General features: G+C 36.2%; 1 protein-coding gene across 3 annotated transcripts in view; it reads left to right on the forward strand.

The window, feature by feature from the left end:
* ATRNL1 (attractin like 1) overlaps positions 1 to 19,714 on the forward strand; it is a 524,212-nt gene that overhangs the window by 32,902 nt on the left and 471,596 nt on the right. For all 3 annotated transcript variants that reach the window (XM_064464229.1, XM_064464230.1, XM_064464227.1), the window contains exons 2-5: positions 9,251 to 9,334; positions 11,337 to 11,450; positions 13,564 to 13,692; positions 16,794 to 17,002. In XM_064464229.1, coding sequence (XP_064320299.1) covers positions 9,251 to 9,334; positions 11,337 to 11,450; positions 13,564 to 13,692; positions 16,794 to 17,002 — 536 coding nt within the window. The remainder of the gene's footprint in view (positions 1 to 9,250; positions 9,335 to 11,336; positions 11,451 to 13,563; positions 13,693 to 16,793; positions 17,003 to 19,714) is intronic.

The following is a 19,714-nucleotide window of genomic DNA, read 5'->3' on the forward strand; positions in this document are numbered from 1 at the left end:
GAAATACCAAATGTGTGTATTATTCCAGATAAGAGAGATGAAGCTACATTTCTTGAAGTTTTTTCCAGGTCAGTGGAGGATATTGTGCTATTTGCAGTATCTTTTAAAAGGCACTGATTTCCAAATTGAGATGAAGACGACCACTGCCACCTGGAAAATATTGGCAAGGTTTGAACTGTTAATTGGTGTAGCAGTTCTGCAGAAAGTATGCAGTTCACTGTTGAACACTGTAGATTGACTAAACTCCACTCAATTTTATAGAAGCTTTCCATAAATATTACGTGAAAATCATCTGTGTAAAACTAGATAGCATAAAAACTTTTTTAGTTTTTTAGTGATTCATAACTTCTAAATGATTGGGGGTGATACAGTATTTAGTAGTTTCAGTTTCTTGAAATGTAGCATCTTCTGCCCCCCCCCCCCCCCCGCCAGTGGAAATGTTTGCATTTAGAAAGTATCTTCTGACTTGAGGTTAAACCTCGGGAAAACAGGTCAAATATTTTTCAGGAAAATATGTGTACTTGGGCTGTAATCTCCAAGAATCTCACTTTGTTCATCTTACAGATACAGAATCAAGTGCTTTTGAAGCTGTTTTAAAAAAAATTGTTTCCTGATGGATTTTTACTATATTTATTGGAGGAAGAATAGTGGCACTATGAGAGCTATAGGTAAGGAGCAGTTTTTCTGAAGATAATCCAAGTCATTTGTTAAAAATCTGTGTGTGTGGTTTTCTTCTCATTAATTATGTGAATATCACTATTCAAAAAGGCTAAGAATCCACTGAAGGGTAGTAATGCATTTAATGACATATTTCTGAGTGCTGATCTATTTTTCCTTGCTGCATCTTTCTTCAGCTTCCTAAAGCGTTTATCATGCTGGCTGCACTCTGCTATTCTCCCTCATAGTGTATTAGTGTCTTGCCAGACCAGATTTTGTTAGGCTTTGCTGTCTTAATTGTTTATTTTATTTTAGATTTAAGCCCTCTCAAAAAATTGCTTCTCTTTTCGGAGAACTTCCGTTATTCCAAAATCTGGGTTAATTTATGTAGTTATAAGAATAAACAAATGCTCAATACCAGTAGAGAAAATGGTGTGTGTGTTTGCTTAGTTTCAAGTCAGTCAGCATTTGGATTTTTTTTTAAGATATTATGGCTTATACTTGTGTATTTTAAAGACAATATGTGTGTACTCTGAAGAACAATCCGAAGATAGAAGCCATCCTGACTTTTTCAAGATGCATGCTATGAAGCTATGCTTCCAGTAGTGTTATTTGCTCCATTTATATATCAAGCTGTTAAACGAAAATACTCCAGTCATTTGTGCAGTGAGAGAGATTACTGTGCCTGTTCTTCACCTCATCTCTTGGCCTCTGTTCATCTAAAATTCTGTGAATCGGTTTGTCAAAGAAACTTGAAATAGAGCATTTTGACATACGCTGTTGCTGGAAACTAATGGGAAAATTTCTCTGCAAAAAAGTAGAAAGCTTTTTTCCATATGCATGTCCATATTTTCCCTCAGACTTAATATTAGAACATTGAGGAAGAGAAAACCTTGTGTGTTTGCGCCTCTAACAATGCTGATGTCTGGCAACTGCCTAGTTTAAACCAATGCAAAAAATGGCACCGTGTTGTAATTGGTTGCATGACTTGCATTATAGTATACAAAATTAATGCAACTGTCATGATCGGGACCTTCTACATATATGCGCTTGAGTTTTAATCTTTGTTAGTACTGGATTTATGTTAGTGCTTTGTAAGGTGAATGAATAATGAATGTGAAGAATAATTCAAAAACGGTTGACACAGTAGAATAATAGAAAAATGGTCGTTATAGAAAATGTAGGAGGTTTTTAAAGAACTGTGATAAATATACACAAATGGAATTTAATCTTTTCTTCTGGAGTCCATTGATCTTTAAGTAGGATTTCTCACTATGTATTGTAGCCAGGAGTTACCATCTTTTAAGTGAATGCTTATATCACAGAAAGAAAAATAGATTTTCCTATTGAGAAAGTGATTATAAATGAAACTTTCCATGCACCAAGTTCCAGATCATTCAAGCTGCATTGACCCCATATAATACTGCCTGAAAAAAAGTGGTACTGATGGAATTGGATTAAAATTTCTACACTTCAGTAGGCATAATTAACATCAGAAAGATGAACTAGAGTAATACCATTTTTAGCTCCTCCTGTGGAGAAAATTAGCAGTCACAGGGAATTACAGGTTGTATACAAATCGGCATGCATAAAGCCAGCTACTCTACTTGTTCAGGAGAGCCGACTGTGTTAAGGATATTAAATACTTCTTCACTGGTTGCTATGCTGGTCAGACTACGGCTGGAGTAGTAGGTACCATTTTGAGATGCAGATGAATTGGAGAAGTTCTAGAGGGAAGACTAGAAAATGACGCATGAGACATGCTGGATTAAATTCCTTAATTCAGAGAAGAATAGCTTGAAGGTAGAGGTTTGTAAAAGGTAAGCAGAAAGAGGAAGGGAATCACCTGTTTTCCAGGTCCTCTGGGTAGGACAGGAAGTAACATAAGTTGAAGTAAGAAAAAAATTAAGTTAGACATCTAACAGTAAGGATAAGTCAGTACTGAAATAGATTGCCTAAGAAGATTGTAGAATTCTGTCACTGTAATTATTAAGAACAGAGTAAACAAATAACTGTGAAGAAATATTTCATTATGGTTGGTCCTGCCTTGGGGTAGGTGTTCAGGCATGTTTTAACTGAATGGCTATTTAAGTTTGGGATTTTTTTTTTTTTTGTGGGGTGGATGGGGGGGCGAGTCAAGTACCACCTTAACACTGTGAGGAGGTAGAAGAAAATCCTTAGGCAGTACAGTATTTCCATGGTAATTTTAATTTACAATAGAATAAATATTGGGATTACCTTTAACGTTACTATGTTACTTTTATTTTCTGCATCTGGTTTGTCTACCAAGTCTTCATAAGACACTGCCCTCAGTCACAAATTCAGATATCCTATTCTAAATGTCCTGTCATGGTATGTGTTCTGTGAATTTATATAATAATTTGCAGCCTAAGGAAGGGAACAGATTTTTTGAAACTTTATATACATAAAAATACATTGCTTAAGTAAGATGCTGTGTAAATTTGTACTTTGAAAGGAATATCTACTTCTATGCAGTATTCTTTCAGTAGTTTTTTGGACTGTTACAAAAATGCCCTATAGAAAACAGCCTTTTTCAGAAACAGTAAATGAGGAAACAAAACACCTGTTGAAGTTAAGCCTTAAATTAATGTTTTGCACCAATCAAAGACTACATCTGTACTAACTTTATTTAATAAAAGAAATCCTCCCAAAACAAAAACCAAACAAGAAGAAATAGATTTGAGCCACATAAAAGTGTTAAACCTCTTGAAATACAGAATATATTCTCATGGGGAAAAAATAATGTTGTGCTGTAGTCTTAATTTTTCTGGGTTTTTTTATTGTTTTGGAGGCTGTGTTTTCAATAAATTAGAGGGAGGAACTGAGAACTTGAATTAAGCAGTAGGGACTTTTTACATAAGAAGTTGTTACTTTGTCAGTGGATGAAGTGGGGCCTATTTAACAGCATGCCTTTGGTTAGTTGGCATGTGAATAGTTGTTGTGAATGTCCTTACTGTTTCTAAATATACATTCCTCTATTAATGCAAAACAGTACATAACAAGTATAGGAGTGTGATTGGCATATGCAAATATTTCCTTAAGGTATTAAATATTTATTCCTCCTGATTAGTCATTGAAGAAAAATTAGAACCACAGTGTGTTCAGTATGTTCTATTTTAACATATGTTGTGGAAAAAAAAATAACCAACAGCAAGGTTCTACAATAAATGTAAAAATGCAGAAAAATCAAATGTAAATTCCTAGGATTTTTGTCAGGTGCCAATCAATGCTTTATGCTTGGAAAATACAAGTCTGGCTTCGTGGGTTTTTCCGAACAGGTTGTTTTTCAGATCTTCCTTTGAAAAAAATGTTGAAAACCCCTTCTTAGTCCGTCACTTAAAATTTTGTATGAGAAATGGCCTCTCGATCTCTTCTGCATTTCTTTCTGATACCATAGTGCTCCCTGATTCTGGGTGGTCCTGTAAGGTGGCCCAAATTTTTTTTTTTCCTTCTTTCTTAACGCGTTCAGCTGATCTCATCTGGGATATGTGAAGAGCCTCTTTCCCTGCTGTAAAGGTTAGGCACAAGTTCTCAAGCTAGAAAGATTGCTCCTACTTGTATTTATGAAGGATTTGATCTTATAACTTTGAAGCACAGTTGTTAATTTCTTTTTTATCTAATAAAACACATTTTCATAACAGATGAAAAGGAGTTGGAGCAAAAGTTTTCAGCAATGGAGAGAATATTCCTTGACTGACACAGATACTAAATCCATATAGCAAAATATGCGCTGTATCTTTTACTTCAGATATATCCGAAGTAGGAATTGCAAAGTCATACAGCTTTTCATAAAATTCTGAAAAGAATTGTGTCACTAAGTAATATGGAGATAAACGAACCTCTCCATAAACCCTTCTTTTATTTAACAGTGAATATTTGTAATATTATGAATGTGCCTTATGCTTTGTTTCTCCTAATATTACCCGTAGTCTAAATCAGACCTCTGTCCATCTACCAGCAGCCTTGTGGGTCTCCATGTTCCGCTGGTGACAGAAAATACCCAATGACTTTTCTGGTTTAAACTAGTGCCCCTTTCTGAAAGATTTGACAATAATCTCATTTTACAAGAAGATACAGGAGATGACAGGACTGCATTTTTCACAGATCTATAAATATTGCAGCCAGGAAGGGCCATTTTAATAACCTGCTTTGCCATCTTATGTATTGCAGGGCATAGATTTTGTCTGACTACTCCTTCATTTTAGACCAATAATTTCTGACTGAACTAGAACATACTTTTCTCTTTTCTTGAAATGCATCAGTCTTGATTTGAAGTCTCTGCAGTGGTAAATATAAATGTTACCACTGTGAATTCTAACTCAGTTACATTTGCCATTATTTTAGAACAGTGATGATAATCCAGGGGAATATAGACTTCCTTTTGTTTCATGCTTTGGTTGCCCTGTGTCGACTTCAGCCTTTAGCCCTTGCATTTCTGCTATATGTCTGTCTCCTAGATGGAACAACCTATAGTGACACATATCTTTCATGCCAGCTATTACTGGCCGATTAGCTTGGTGAGTGACTAATCTGTCACTGATGCAGCTGAATGTCTTTAACTCTGCTGTGCAGCATCCTGACTTCTTTCTATAATTTAGTAGATCTGTTTTACAGTGTACAGAGAAGGGAAATGTTCTCTTGGCTCGCACCTCTATTTCTTTATAGGTTTTGTTTATAACCCTGCCAACTAAAAAAATATTGTTGTGTTTATGAAAGCTGGCGTGCAATTTAAAATAACAATATACAACATCAGCTGCTCCCCTGTGCATTCTGTTTAGAAAGCTGGAGTCTAGGTGTGATAAACCTGTGGTGCTTAAGCAGGCCACACAAGTTGTTCCGGCTGTCTCCTCATTCCTGAAGCTTTCTCAGCAACGAGCAGGGAGTGGGGTGCAGCACGTATGCATTGTTCTGGCTAGTCCACTTCTGTGACTAAAGAATGTGTAGTCATGTTGGCTCATCTGGATTTTGATTCTTTTACAGGATCACTGTTATTCACAGAGCAAAACTATGTCCACAAAAACCTGGTGTTATATGATAGACAGTATTGCCCTGATTTGGTAAGAGGTTATGTGAAAGTAGTATTGCTTATCTGTGTTATTCATGGGATCTGGGATTTGATAATGTTTGGAAAGAAAAATGATGCAGTAAAGTTCTTGGTATGACTCAAGAAAATATGTATTTACTTTAAATAAAACATCCCCTTTATCTTACCGTTCCCCACAACCATTATTACCAAGCCATGTCATGCTCTTATTTATTCTTCACTTTCTTCAGCAAAGTGTAATAGCTGCTTCAGAGGCTATCTACTCTTCTGAAAGAAACTATCAAAAAATTATCAGCCTAGGTGAAAAGGGAAATTGTTTGCACTTTACTAGTGCCAAAGGGCTGTTTTAAACCAACAACTCTTGTAAGTCACCTCCATTGCATTATATGCTACTAAGGTGGCAATGGTCATGACTGCAAATGAATACTTATGACATTTCACACTTCTTGCAGCAAAATAAATGTTCTGTGGCTCACTATATAAAAACTTACATCTGTATATAAACCATATGACAGCACTAAAATGATTTTAATTGGAATTTTATGCATAACTGCCTTTTTTTTTTTAAAATTAGTGCCTTAAATCTAGCACACACTCAAACATGGGATCTGCTCCTGTAATCAGCTCTACTAAGGTTCTGCTAGGGGCCAAAGATCAAAACTAGCTTGATTTAAAGATCAGTGATGTGCGACTTGATATCAACTTATAACTTACTGGAGTATGTTCAGCATTGTCCAAATGATGTAATTAATATGTAAAGAAGCCAGCAACAACTCTGAAAACCCGATTTCTTGTGTATCTACACATGAAAATATACCTTTAGGTAAAGCTGATATTTCTCAACAAAAAGGAATATTGTAAAGTTAAACTGCATGCCTTTTGCTTCCTTGAAGCAAGTTTTCTGTGGTCAGGCACAGATTCACACGAGAGCGCCTGGCAGGAGCATGGTTAGCCTTTCCCCATGGCCATCGCTGTGGCTTCTCCAGTGTGCAGCAAGGGAGGAGCGGGAGTTACCAGCCGTGCCTCTCATCGTTCATTGCTTTGCTTGTGAGCTACACCAGCATTTGTATAGTGCTTACCAGGAGCCGTTGCTTTTGGGGAGTAGCCCACGGCAGCATTCAGACCAGCTCAATATATGGGGTTTTATTTGGGAAATTTTCTCTCAGCTGTCAGCTGACTAAAGTATATGTTGGTTGGTGGTTTTATTTTTTTCCCCTCCCAGTCTGTTGCTGATAAAACCAGATGCTTATTTGCTTTTCTTCTTTTTATTAAAAAACCTAAAATATGTTATTGAGACTGCTTTTATGCCTTGAAAATGTTCTGAAGTACAATTATTTGGACAGCTCTGCATATTAGAGAGCTTTGTCCTGTTTCATCGAAAGAAAAGTGCAGGTAAGGGTAAAGATCTTTGTTCAAACCGTCAGCGATTAGAACAGAGTGGCTTACAGTGTGTCTGACAAACGGGTGCTAGTTCTTACAGGACAGGTGAAGGAAATTTTTTAAAAACCTAACAGTTTGCATGGACCTGGTCTCATAAATTCTGCTTTCTTGCTCCCTTGCCTTTTATTTCCTTTCCACATGTTTATAGGTTTATGTTTGAAATGACAGGCCTCTGTTAATAAGTATGCAATTAGTGTTTGATATGAGTATAAATGTAAATAATTTGCAATACATGTGGTAATGAATATTTTTAAAATTGGTGTATACAACTTCAAAGATAGTAGGATACCAGATACTGCATTCCTGTTCAACTAGACTCCTGGTGAGAAAATATAGCTGTGACTTGGTCAGCTTGTTCAGCATTGCCTCTGGACTTAGATCTAGTCTATTGATTTATTAAAAAAGATTAAACAAACCAGAAAAACCCAGCTGCTTCTTTTTTCTTATTCAGTGATACTTACTCTTAACTTTTCCACACTATAGTGAAAGAAATGAGCATTTCTGAGTCTGTATTTGTTTGTTATCATTGTTGTAACATTTTTAAAGAGCAGGATGGTCAGTTTTCCCAGTGGAGTAAGGCTACCAGAGATGTGTGTTAAGCCCCGAACTATAGAACATAACCATAAAAGATGCGGAAAACGGGGTAAATTAGTGAAATTAGTGTGCTGAAGATACTAAGCTCTTTCAGAAAGCTTTTATGCTAATAGATTATTGAATTTTATCTGCTATTTTATCACTCCATATGGATTAATGTGAAGTAATATATATGAATGGAGAAAAAAGGTTCTATTTCTACATTAATTGAATTACTATATGTAATGAATCTTGAACTATATATTACTCAGGAAAAAGTTATAGCAGCTAGTTGTGTTTAAAATGTCAGCATAGTACTTGCTGAAAAATCAAATAAAATGTTAAGATGGGAGTAGAGAACAAACTGGAAATCATTATTTTGCTGCTGAAGAGATTCATGGTTCACTTGCATCTTGAATACGATATGCTGATCTCTTTGTTGCATCTCAGAAAGGGTGTAGAAGAATAGAAAAGATAGACTAAAGCAATGAGCAAGGATTTCTCAGGTTGGAAAAGGAACAGTAGAGAGATGGGAGGGAAACAATGCAGACCATTAAATTTTCAGTGGAATAAAGCATGTGAATAGGGTACTGTTGTTCATCTCATCCAATACCAGACCTAAGGATGTCAGACGAAATTGCCAAGAGGAAGGCTCAGGACAAAAACAGTTGAGATGTCACTTCATGTATGTGTGGAAGTAATTCTTGCAGGACGTTCTAGATGGTGCAAGTTTACATGAGTTTACATGGGCAAACTCCTAGGAGAAACATTAACCCAAAATCAACGCAAAGGCACAACCTCTGTCTAAGAATGTCCCTGAGCTGCAAGTTGTTGAAGGTGGTGTAACGCTGTGGGGAGTATCTGTAGGGATTTAAGTTCTTTCCTGGGTATCCACTGTAGGCTGCTGTCAACGAAGGGTACTGGGCTGTGTTGGCATTTTGGTCTGATCTTTTATACCTGTTTGTAGGCATTTTAATTCTGTGTAGTCCAGTGTTGTTCTGCTTTCCCACGTCTCATCGCTGACCAGGAATGAGAGGGGGACAGGCTGGCAGATAAGCTTATTTAAATTTATAATTCATGCCTTAATTTCTCTTGATCTAGAACAGCCTTCCCACTGCTGCTGTGGTCTAATTTCAGAAGTAATATGTAAGGCAATGGCAAAAGAAACAAGCAAACCAAACGAGAATACTTTTAAACAAAACCCCCTTTACATTGGCGTGGATCCGTTTTGTGTGAATGATAATTTAAATTATATGTAGTATTTGTTTGCTACTGAACTAGAAAAATTAGAAGCCTTGTGACTGCCTAGGGGAAGAGAGCAAATCAATGATATAGAATAATCTGAATTCTAGTTCTTATGAGCAAAAATAGTGTGACAAGAGATATGAAGAGAGACTGACTCTTTCCCCCACCCCCAATTTTCTTTTCACCCATAAAGAATCTATTGGCATGTTGGTGATGTGTGTTCTGTTCTCTTGTCTCTGGTTCATTACAGCACTGTTTTTTCTCTTGTAGGTTAACAGAACCTTCTGGATATTTAACAGATGGACCAATAAATTATAAATATAAAACTAAATGTACATGGTTAATTGAAGGATAGTAAGTATTTATTTTCATAGCTTAAATTTTCTGACAGTTTGGTACTATGTATTCTAGCGATCTAAAGAACTCCTCAAGTAGAAACTGCATCTGGATACAATATAAACAATTTTGGGGTTTGTTTTTGTTTGTTTTTGTTTAAATGTTATAAAGATTAAAAAAAAAAAAGTAGGATTTTTCAGTATTGCTCTGAGTTGGCCAGATTCCATTCCCATTCAAATTGCTGGCAACATTTAGGCTGACGCTGGAATTTGGCCAGTGCTGTAATCTCTCAAAACCCTATGATAAATTTGTTGCCTGTTTGAGTACCTTTACATAAGTTCCAAATGTGGTTACAGAATCCTATTATTTAACTCATTATCTTATTTATCTTATTTAACTCATCAGTGATAAATCAGGAATGGCTTCAAGTACAGAATGATAACTATTCTATTACATGTTTCTTTAAAGTTAGTGCTTCTATAAAGTATTTTCTTTTGCATTCTAGTTTTCCTCATGTACTTAATTTTAAAATCATATTGTGCCCACAGTTTATATACAGTTTAGATGTCTCATGTCTGTTGCTAATTTTTCAGTTTATGCAGCACAGAAACACACAGATTTGCACAAAGAAATAACGAGACGTATGCACTAGTATGGCTAAATGCTAAAGGCACAGATTTGTTAAATTCCGCCCCCCCCCGGACTATGGGTCAGGATTTTGCTGCACAAGTTAGTTAGGTCCAAGCTCTACTAATGTTCTAGAGGAAAGCGACCCCCTTCTGTATTTCCGTATTGTCATAAACTTAATTACCTTAGATGTCTGCTCTGTCGCTGCAGTTCAGAGTGATCTAACTGATCTAATTTTGGTCTGCTTATATGCAGATAGTAATTTAAACACAACAGCAATGAAGTTAAGGGTAGTTTGCAAAATCAAAGTAAAGGCTTGTATATCTAGGTGACTAGGCTATAGCTGAATCTTTCTGACATGGCTAGACTTCCCTTTTTACCCAAGGTAGCTCAGGAATATTTGCACTACACTACACTATGCTAATGTGGTAACGTGCCTCAGGACCATATGCAAACTCTGCTTTGAAGTTGGTCTTCACTCCGTTCCTCTTTGCAGGACATGATAGAGTGGGTAGCTGGAGGAAACAATATGCTGCACAGTATGTGGAAGAGTTATGCAACCCAGTAACATAGTGCAAAATGTCAACACACAAGTCACATATGTATGAAATACTCTCTCTTAAAAAATGAACAAAGAGCTCTCTCCAGATGATCTCTCACAAATAAAAAAAGCATATGTCTTCCAAACTGTCAAACTGCACTCGAGCCTGTCAGCAGGGGGGCACAAAAAAAGATTGAAGTAAATCATCGGTATGTTGCATGGAATATGTTTAGGAGTCTGCTAATTTTGTCATATGAGAAAAATCCCCTTTCATAAATCTTACAGTCCCCATCTGGATCTCTACAAAACCTGGTGAAATCTGACTCCCAGGTGTCGGGTGGGGGAATGGGGGAAGAAAAAATCAAATCTTGCACTAATGTTGCTTGCTATTTTAAATTTGTAAGATTTTTATTTTCAATAACTAGTGTAATACTGGAGTAAGGATGTGTAGGTGATTTTTGTCTTGAAAGACTCTTTAAAACTCATAGTCCTGACTTTGTAAAGTGAAGCTAGTATATTAATACGGGATATTTTAATCGCTCTGAATCTGTGGTTCTGACTATTGATAAAACCTGTTGAACTGAAGTCTCTTATTATCTTTAGGGATTATGAGATTTGGACTGAAGATGTTATTTTTCAAGTTTTAAGATAATTAAGATAATGTGAAATATTTGTTTGCCTTGAATTTTGTTATTTAATTCTTTGAAATGTTTAGTTAGTACTCAAAATGTTTTAATAGAGTCATGCTGGCATGATCAGTTTTGGTTTTAAATTCTTTATCTTGTGAGTTTAATACTTCTATAAATAATGTTTTACATCAATGTTGTGTTGTTTGTTTTTTTTTTCCACCAGCCCAAATGCAATACTAAGATTAAGATTTAATCACTTTGCCACAGAATGTAGTTGGGACCATATGTATGTATATGATGGAGATTCCATATATGCACCTTTAATAGCTGTATTTAGGTGAGTGTATTTATTTGTCTTTTAGTTCAAACCATCCTGTATGGACACTTTTAGTTTGCAAAAATTTAGTTCGGAAAAAATAACATTGGAGGCTTTAATTTGTTAAATAGCTTATTTTCTCTTGTTAATATCGCGGCAGCATGTGTGCAAAGTTATATTACAATAAATTGCAAAGCACTATTTTTCTGGTTAGATGATCATAGCATAAATCTGTTATGTGGCTTGTACTTGATGCTGATATTGTATGGAGCATTAATGTTCATAAATAGGAAATCAGAAATGCCTTTTCTGGTAGGCTTCCAAGAGTGACTCCTGAGTTCTAACATGCATTGAATGTGGCACTGGCCGGTAGTGTCACTGTCTGAGCCTACTTAAGGGCGAATTGCAATATTGCACTATGTGTAAGTTATAGAAAATGGCTGCTAAACGCCTTCTGTAGTCCTGTATGAAGAAGGAAGAGACTTGTTCAGGACATTTGATACAAAAGCTATCTTAAGCACTAATCTTGTAACATGTTTCCTTAGATTGCTAAACTGGGCATTGCTGTGACTAAGTCATGGTGGGTAAAATTATCAAATTCTTCAAAGTCCTGGAGGAGACTTAGAATTTGCTATCTAATGAAATGGTGGAATCTTTCCTTTTTGTTACGTATCATTGGCTAAGGAGAATTGCTACACAACTGAATCATTTTTCAGGTTAATATTTGTTGTCTTGAATCATAGTATTACTTTGTAGCAAGATTTAGACGTAAACTTAAAATCAACAACAATAAACAATGAGCATGGCAACTAATACTGAATAAAGGCTAATTATTTGCCTTGCAAATGGCAAAGAACGATTGAGCTAAAGAATTAGGCCCATGCACTGCATTTCCTTTGTGTCCAAGAGAGCAAAATTAAGGCATGTGAATTTTAACACTTGTTTCCCCCATTCCTGAACTTTATCAAAATGTTTCTGTTGGTTTATTCCTTCCTTTCCATTAAAATTTTGGGAAACATTCCAGAAAGAATATTTTATGCAAGTGGGCTATAGTTTATTAGAAAGAAGGCACAGGATCCTAATCCTTTGAAGTCATTAAATGTTTTATCTTGGGATATCCATTGAGTGCAAAGCTATATTAAAAAAAGTCAACCACCAAACCAGAGACTGTTCATGCATATATAGACACGTGCTCTGTGGGGCAGGAACTGTACTTCATTTTCCGTTATGAAATACGGACTATGCTGCTGAGGTTTAAGAAATACTAATTGCATAAATGATAGTGCTTTGTCATAAGGTCAGGCCATCCCTCTTTCCTGCCCAACTGTAACAATAACACACTTTCTCTCCTAATTCTCCTGAACTGTTACATATTGCTTGGGCTTTTTTTTTTCTTTTTCCCTCCCCATATTTAACACCTTGTTAAATGTGTCTAGCTATTATTCAGGAGCCTGACTTGTAGTTTGAGTGGAAGGAAAAAGGAGGTTCTTCTTCCTGTGTTCTTTACTTCAAATGCCTTTCAGTTTATAGATTGGAGGGGAGGATTCCTATAACTTTTAATTTATAGTTGTGAAGTGGCGCTGTTGTATGCAGGTGATGCTTTTCCTCAATATTTTAATATATTGCTTGTTTTTCCTGCTTCAGTCTTTATTTAAAAAACTGACATCTTAACATTTTTCTGGAGTTCTAAAAGTATTTTATTTTCCATTGAAAACTATGTTTTCTTTGAAGTTACTTAATTGTCATGTATTCCAGGTTTGAAATTCTTTAAGATAAACTTCTAAAGATGCAAATATTATGTGGAAATAGAATTTGTGCTGAAAGGACGTAGCTTTTTCTTTTTTAAGTTAAGTTTTAAAAATCATACTGACAGCGCATGCACCCTCAGAATAATCTCGTGAAATTTTGCATTACTGTGTGAGGGAGGAGGTTTTTTGTTTTGTTTTCCTGGAACACCCTACCTTACCTCACAGAGGCACGGACAAATTTTATACACACTTCGTAATTTGTATTTTGAAGAGAAGTTTTAAAATGAGATTTATTATTTACTTGTCTTTATAGTTAACAACCAGAATAGCTAACTCCCTCTTTCCTCCCCTCTTATTAAAAACATTGTTCTCATTTTCTTTTCCAGTGGTCTAATAGTTCCTGAGGTGCGTGGAAATGAAACTGTTCCTGAGGTAGTTACTACATCTGGCTATGCTTTGCTACACTTTTTTAGTGATGCTGCTTATAACCTAACTGGATTTAACATTTTTTACTCGTAAGTATTTTTTAATAATTACTTTGTTAATTAGCCTGTCATTTTTTCAGGAGAATGACAAACCCAGGGAACGTTTTAATCTGTTGATTTTATTAATAGCATAAGAGTTATACTTGGCGTTATGTTTCTAAAACCAGGGAGCTGGGGATGTAATGAGTTTCATTAAGGTACTAGTTTTAAAAAAAAAAAAAAAGAAAAAAGAAAATGAGGTGAAGTATATTGTTCTGAGTGAAGCCACATGGCTATTCCAAGAATATGTTTCTCCTATGCCATATGGAACTAGGATGTATCCCTTCCAGTATTTATCCAACATGTGTAGTTGTCATATGGAGTAGAAGGGAGATTCTCTTCTCTTGAACTAGAATCATCTGTTGCTTGATTTTTCTTGCTGAATGTACTTTTATGGCTTTTGACACCCTCACCAAAGTCCTACTTTATTTTTGTGGCAGCCACAAGTGTTTTATTCAATTTCTCCTCTACTTTTCAGGTACTTTCCCCTCCTGTTGGTCCATCTCAGTCTGCTTTCTGCCTTTATAGTTCTCATCTGGACTGTCCGTCTCCTAGTTTCTCTAATGGCAAAGTCTAGTCCGGCATAACTATGCTTGCTTTCCTCCAGTCTGCTTTTCTGTGTCAGCAGATTTCAAGATACAGCCTTTTCCTTCTTATGCACCAGCTGTTGATTGCAATTTCTGTCTCATTTGGGACATGCTTGTGACACATGATGTGGTGTCTCTTTATACTGGATGGTTTAGTGCAAGAGAGGATCGCTTGATCCTGTTGGACCTGTTTCTTCATGTAACAGTTTTCCCATGATGGAAGATATTCTTGTTCCTTTCTTTCAATTCTTTGAAATTCTGAAATACCGATTTTTGGGATGTGGTGGCCAGCACTGCACTTCAACGGTGGAAGTACATGTAATATTTTTTGTCACATTCTTTATTAATTTAAAATTCCTATTTGGGCTTCTGACCATAGTTTTACTCTTAGCAGAGGTCTTTAAATTGTCTATGGAAAGAGTGTTTCTGTAATTTGCAGCAGCTTGCCTGCCTTCTGCTGTTCAGAGATTGGGAAACCTCACTAAACATATTGTATTGGAAATGGCAGTCTAGAAGACTGGCTATTTTTAACTTTTGTCAGTTGACATCAGTAAAATGCAATCACCTGGCAGACTTCTCTTCTGTAATTAGATACATTTTTCAGTTATCCCAGAAGCTTTTACTGCACTTCTTTTGTTTGTCTTGGGAGCAAATGGCAATATGACTTGGCATTCTTAAGACATGAGTGTATGTGCTCTGCATTCTTTTATAACTTGGTAATGTGGTGCATGCTACGTATCACTACCAATATCTTTTTTTTTTAAGACTTAAAATAAATTAAGAAACCTGCCAGTTTTTAATTCCATTATGTATATAACTCTTGAAGTTTTATATACTGTTCTTCTGTTTCTTCTATTGCAATGGACACGCCTAAAATAAATTAAGTGATCCAATGGTAATTCTTTTTATGCTAAAAGTACATACCATTGCTTTTTATGATTGCATTAAGTTTTTTCTGTCACTGATCTGTGCACTCTGCTTCTGTCACCTGCTTGCTTTCTTGGTATGGTAGCCCAAAGCAGTTTTTTACTTCATCTTTGACTTCATCTTGATGGACCACTCATGTTCCTTTATTTTGGGAAAGACAGAAGCACTGCATCTGTGGCTAAAATGCCATGCCAGTTGGAGACAGAATAGTTACTCCAGAACTCTCTGAGTAAATTTTGTGTTCCTTAGAGTCAGGCAACCTGCTTCCAGCTCCAGTTCTTCTCATTCTGTTTGAATCCTTAACACACACACACACACATTGGTCTGGGATTATATCTACTTTTAAACTGGCATCTCTATTGCTGGAACGACTTAACTGTCCGCCTTCCTGCAGAACATGCTCCCTGTGAATTCGGGGGAGAGATTCCTCACAGCTGTAGTGAAGAGCAGTTAATGCTATCAATGGTTTTAATGCCACCTGTGTACTAGGCAAAAACCCCAGGATATTTGCAGTGCAGAGGTGGATATTTTTTTTTCGGTACTGTAACAGAATCAGTCCTCTGAGGTGTGACTCTTTAGGGAAAACATGTTTCCTGACTGTCCTCGACAGCTACATTTGGCCAAAGGCCCTAACTTTTTCAGTTCTTTCTTCCTTTGGCAAGAGCAAGTAGTAACAGTTTTTATTTTGAGTTTCAACCCAACCCTTTGTGAGACATCAGAAAAGGTTTCAAATTCTTTTTGGACTTCAGGCACATACTACCTGAGATCCATTATTCTGTTTATGGAAACTGTTGGACACACGTACTTCAATGTACTTGTCTCAAAGGAATTGCCTGCATTTCTGGAACCAGTTTGCATAGTTTTGCAGTCCAGTTGCCTGTGATCTCAGTGTTTAGTAGGGTGTATCACAGAAATGCTAAATCCAAAACAGTCACAGACTTCTTCCAGCCTAATCTTTCCTCTTTTTGCATCTCTGGCTGCTGAGTTAAGGAGGCAAGGTTAAGGTGGCTCTGTTGTTAAGGTGTCAGAGGATGAAGTGCTGCCTGTATGTAGTTTTAGGATATTAGTCCTCTTGTATTTTTCCTTGCTTGGTTTTTCCAATCTTTCCCCTTGGATGTTAGACATACTGTTTTTGAACATGGACCAAAGCTGCTCAGGAAAGCCCTTTAACTGTGGGGTGGAGAGTTTAAGGGTTACTGCTCACAGTCACTTCCATCGTGGATGCTCCTAGAGATAATGAGCATTTGAAGGGACTGACTAGAGTGCTTATACTGGAACGTAGGGAAAAACAGATGTTGATGTGTCCAGACAGGGCCTATGCTTCTGCTTAATGGCAATACTTCTGGTAAACTACAAGATGTTTGGGATCCTGACTGTATCGCAGGCTTTGTCTGTAAGGTCACTTCAGCTCACTTACCTGTAAAATCATAATTAAACTTGTGTTTTATCAGTACATGGAAATTTTTTTTTTGGGAAAAAAAAAAAGTACTTTAACAAATGCTTTTGGAATACTGTTAGATAAAACCTTTGTCAACAACTCTTGGCTTGTCATTTCCCTTATTTTACATATTTTTTCAGAATTAATTCTTGTCCTAATAACTGCTCAGAACATGGGAAGTGTACAACCAGTGTGTCCGTACCAAGCCGGGTGTACTGTGAGTGTGACAAGTATTGGAAAGGAGAAGCCTGTGATATTCCATATTGTAAAGCGAACTGTGGCAGTCCAGATCACGGGTACTGTGATTTGACAGGCGAGAAGCTGTGTGTTTGCAATGATAGCTGGCAAGGTAAGGTTTTGTTATTTGGAATCAAGTTCATCTTTAAAAAAGAACTGCTTTTAATGCATCCTAGCTGGTATGCAAATTAGCATCTTTAAAGAATAAGCATGGATGAAAAAATTATTTCTGGAGTAAATTTTCCTGTGGACCTAGATGTGTGTACTTCAATGACATAAAAGGCTCACAGCTTTGATATTTTCTGTTTGAGGATACTGCAGGAATATCCGGCCTAAACTTTCTTGCGGTGGGCATTCTTCTTTTTTGGGTCATTAATTTGAAAAAATATTGGCAGTAATTACTCAAGAGTTGTGAGCACTTCTGGAGACCAAGTTCCTCCATAGCCTGATTTCCTATTCTGTTAGTTTTTTAAATGTCTAGATAGTTTTTATTTTCTGGCCCCCCCCCATAATGTCACATCATCACATCATAGCTTTAGTGCTTCATGAATAAGTATTAATTGTCTGGTTTTTAGGTATGTATTATTTATATAGTCTCTTGGTGAAAAAGGAAGGTAAGCTGTTTTCTTGTGATGGTACAAGAATGTATATGTGGACACGTACTGTGGAGTAATGGATGTACTGTAAGCACGTGCTGTAGTTTTACTCCCAGTATGATAAATAATTTTTTCTTATTGAAGGTCAATTATTTAAGATCCTGAATGTTTAATTCACTTACTATAATTATGCTAGACGTTTGTGAATTTTTTCTTTTTATCCTTTTCCATTCCTATTAAAAGTCTCAATTGGATTAGCTTGCTATGCATTGAAATTGCCATTCTTCTCTTGAAAGAAATATTAAAATATCTCCAGATTACTTAGCTGATATGCCATTTATGCATATCACATTACCTTCTGTCTCTACTTTGGTTTTATTGCTGTTTCTTTTTGCATGTCAGAGGAAATGACTTTTTTACTCCTATTAGTTGTTGCACCTATTAGGGAAAGAGATCGTGAGATTTGATAAATTTCTCTTCTTAATAATTAATGGAGTTTTTCATTAAGAGGCAGTCAGTGCACCCACAGAAAGGAAGTAGGTTAGCAATATGGTCATTGAATGGAAACAGTGCAGACTTGTTACTGAGTCCTTCAGAACCTTTCGTGATTGTAGTGCACAAAAAAAGATCCTGAAAGCTTAATCTCTGTAAGGAAGTTGTGAATAGAACTTGCAGCAAGAATAACACCCGTTTATCTGTGCATTGGTTCCTTGCAATTTCAGATCGCTGCGTACAAAATGGGGAAAAATCCCAGATCTTTGGAAACACTTTTTAGGCTACCTCTTAATTTACAGTGCTATAATCTTCATTAGAAGTTTTTAGCATGAAATAAAATTCTAACTTTCACTGTTAGTACCTTCTTTTCATCTAACATTTCTGTGCATCTAGCTTCCTATTCTTTCCTACAGTGAGTAGGATTATATAGAGATAACTTGCTTAGTTGTTCCTTGGATTCTCACCAAACCTACATAGTTTTCAATTATTTCTTTGATTCTGTGCCAGACGAGCTGGCTTGCATACATAATTGGTTTTCCTTATTAAGTTCAGTATTCTTTTATACTTTCCTTAAGCTATTTGGGAGACTACTTGCTTCTCCGTTATATTTATTTATTTATTTGCATCTATAAACTCTCTTTGTAGTTTCTACACTGACGTTATCTTTTGTGTAGGTTATTTGCAATGCAGAACCATAAATATTTCTACTCATCTTACTGCTTTTGTTGTCTGTCAAGTTTTTCTTGTGTTTGGTAATTGAAAACAACTGGCTAAAGTAGGGTCTCGATTCCTGGTTTTGAAGAGAATTTTATGGTTTTTTTTTTTTGCTTTTGTTACCCACATTTTGGTGGGGTTTTTTGGAGTATGTTTATTCCCTATATTAAAAAATTAATTGGACTGCATCGAGTTGTGCAAGAAAATCCATGGGTTCTTTCTTTTACAACAGTGACATCGTGTGGACACCGTGGAAGGAGCACCTTGAAGAAAATTTCACATTTAAAACAAGTATTCGGAGAAAAGAGAACACTTTATTCTTTGGGATAATTGTTTTGAGTACAAGTAGGCTCCTTTCCTTATTAGGTACATTTTGTGAATGTACCTAATGTTTGCAGTTAGCTATGACGATAAAAAAATTTAGGCTTGGAAAGCAAATTATTTAACCAAAATGCTAGTAGTGTCTAATAATGTTAAATGTTTCTGACATGGTTGGTCTCAGAAGCACATAGAGTATTTATTTTAAATTAACTGGATTTCAAGTATCCAGGAGGCTGAGGTGTTTCCTGAAGAGTGATTCCTTCTATGAGTACTGCATCATATTATGTTGTCCCATTATTGCCTAATCTATATTTAAAGCAGAATGTGTTGATGCCTGCTGATATGGGCTGTGGATGTAATTCAGGGAGGAAAACAAGATGTCTCTAGAACCACTGACTTGCTGTCTTTTTCTTTGCTAGGCACAGAGAAAAAATAAATGGAGACTTGGCTGAGATAGAAGTGGTGGTTCTTGCAATATTTGACCTGTTTAAGAAGTTGAAAAGATAGTTTACAGAAAGACATTACCCTTTGCCGAATATGTGTTTAAGAGCAAATTCTCTTTGATATGAGGAATGCTGTGTCCTGGAATGTCTTAGGCTGTTAGTGAGCAGAGGAGATTTCACAACAGTTAAGTTCTGTAATGGGGTTAAAAATTCAGGATGATTGGAAGGGTTGTAGATATTTCCACATTTTTATAA

This window comes from Phalacrocorax carbo, chromosome 12 (assembly GCF_963921805.1).
Source record: "Phalacrocorax carbo chromosome 12, bPhaCar2.1, whole genome shotgun sequence".
Taxonomy (NCBI): domain Eukaryota; kingdom Metazoa; phylum Chordata; class Aves; order Suliformes; family Phalacrocoracidae; genus Phalacrocorax; species Phalacrocorax carbo.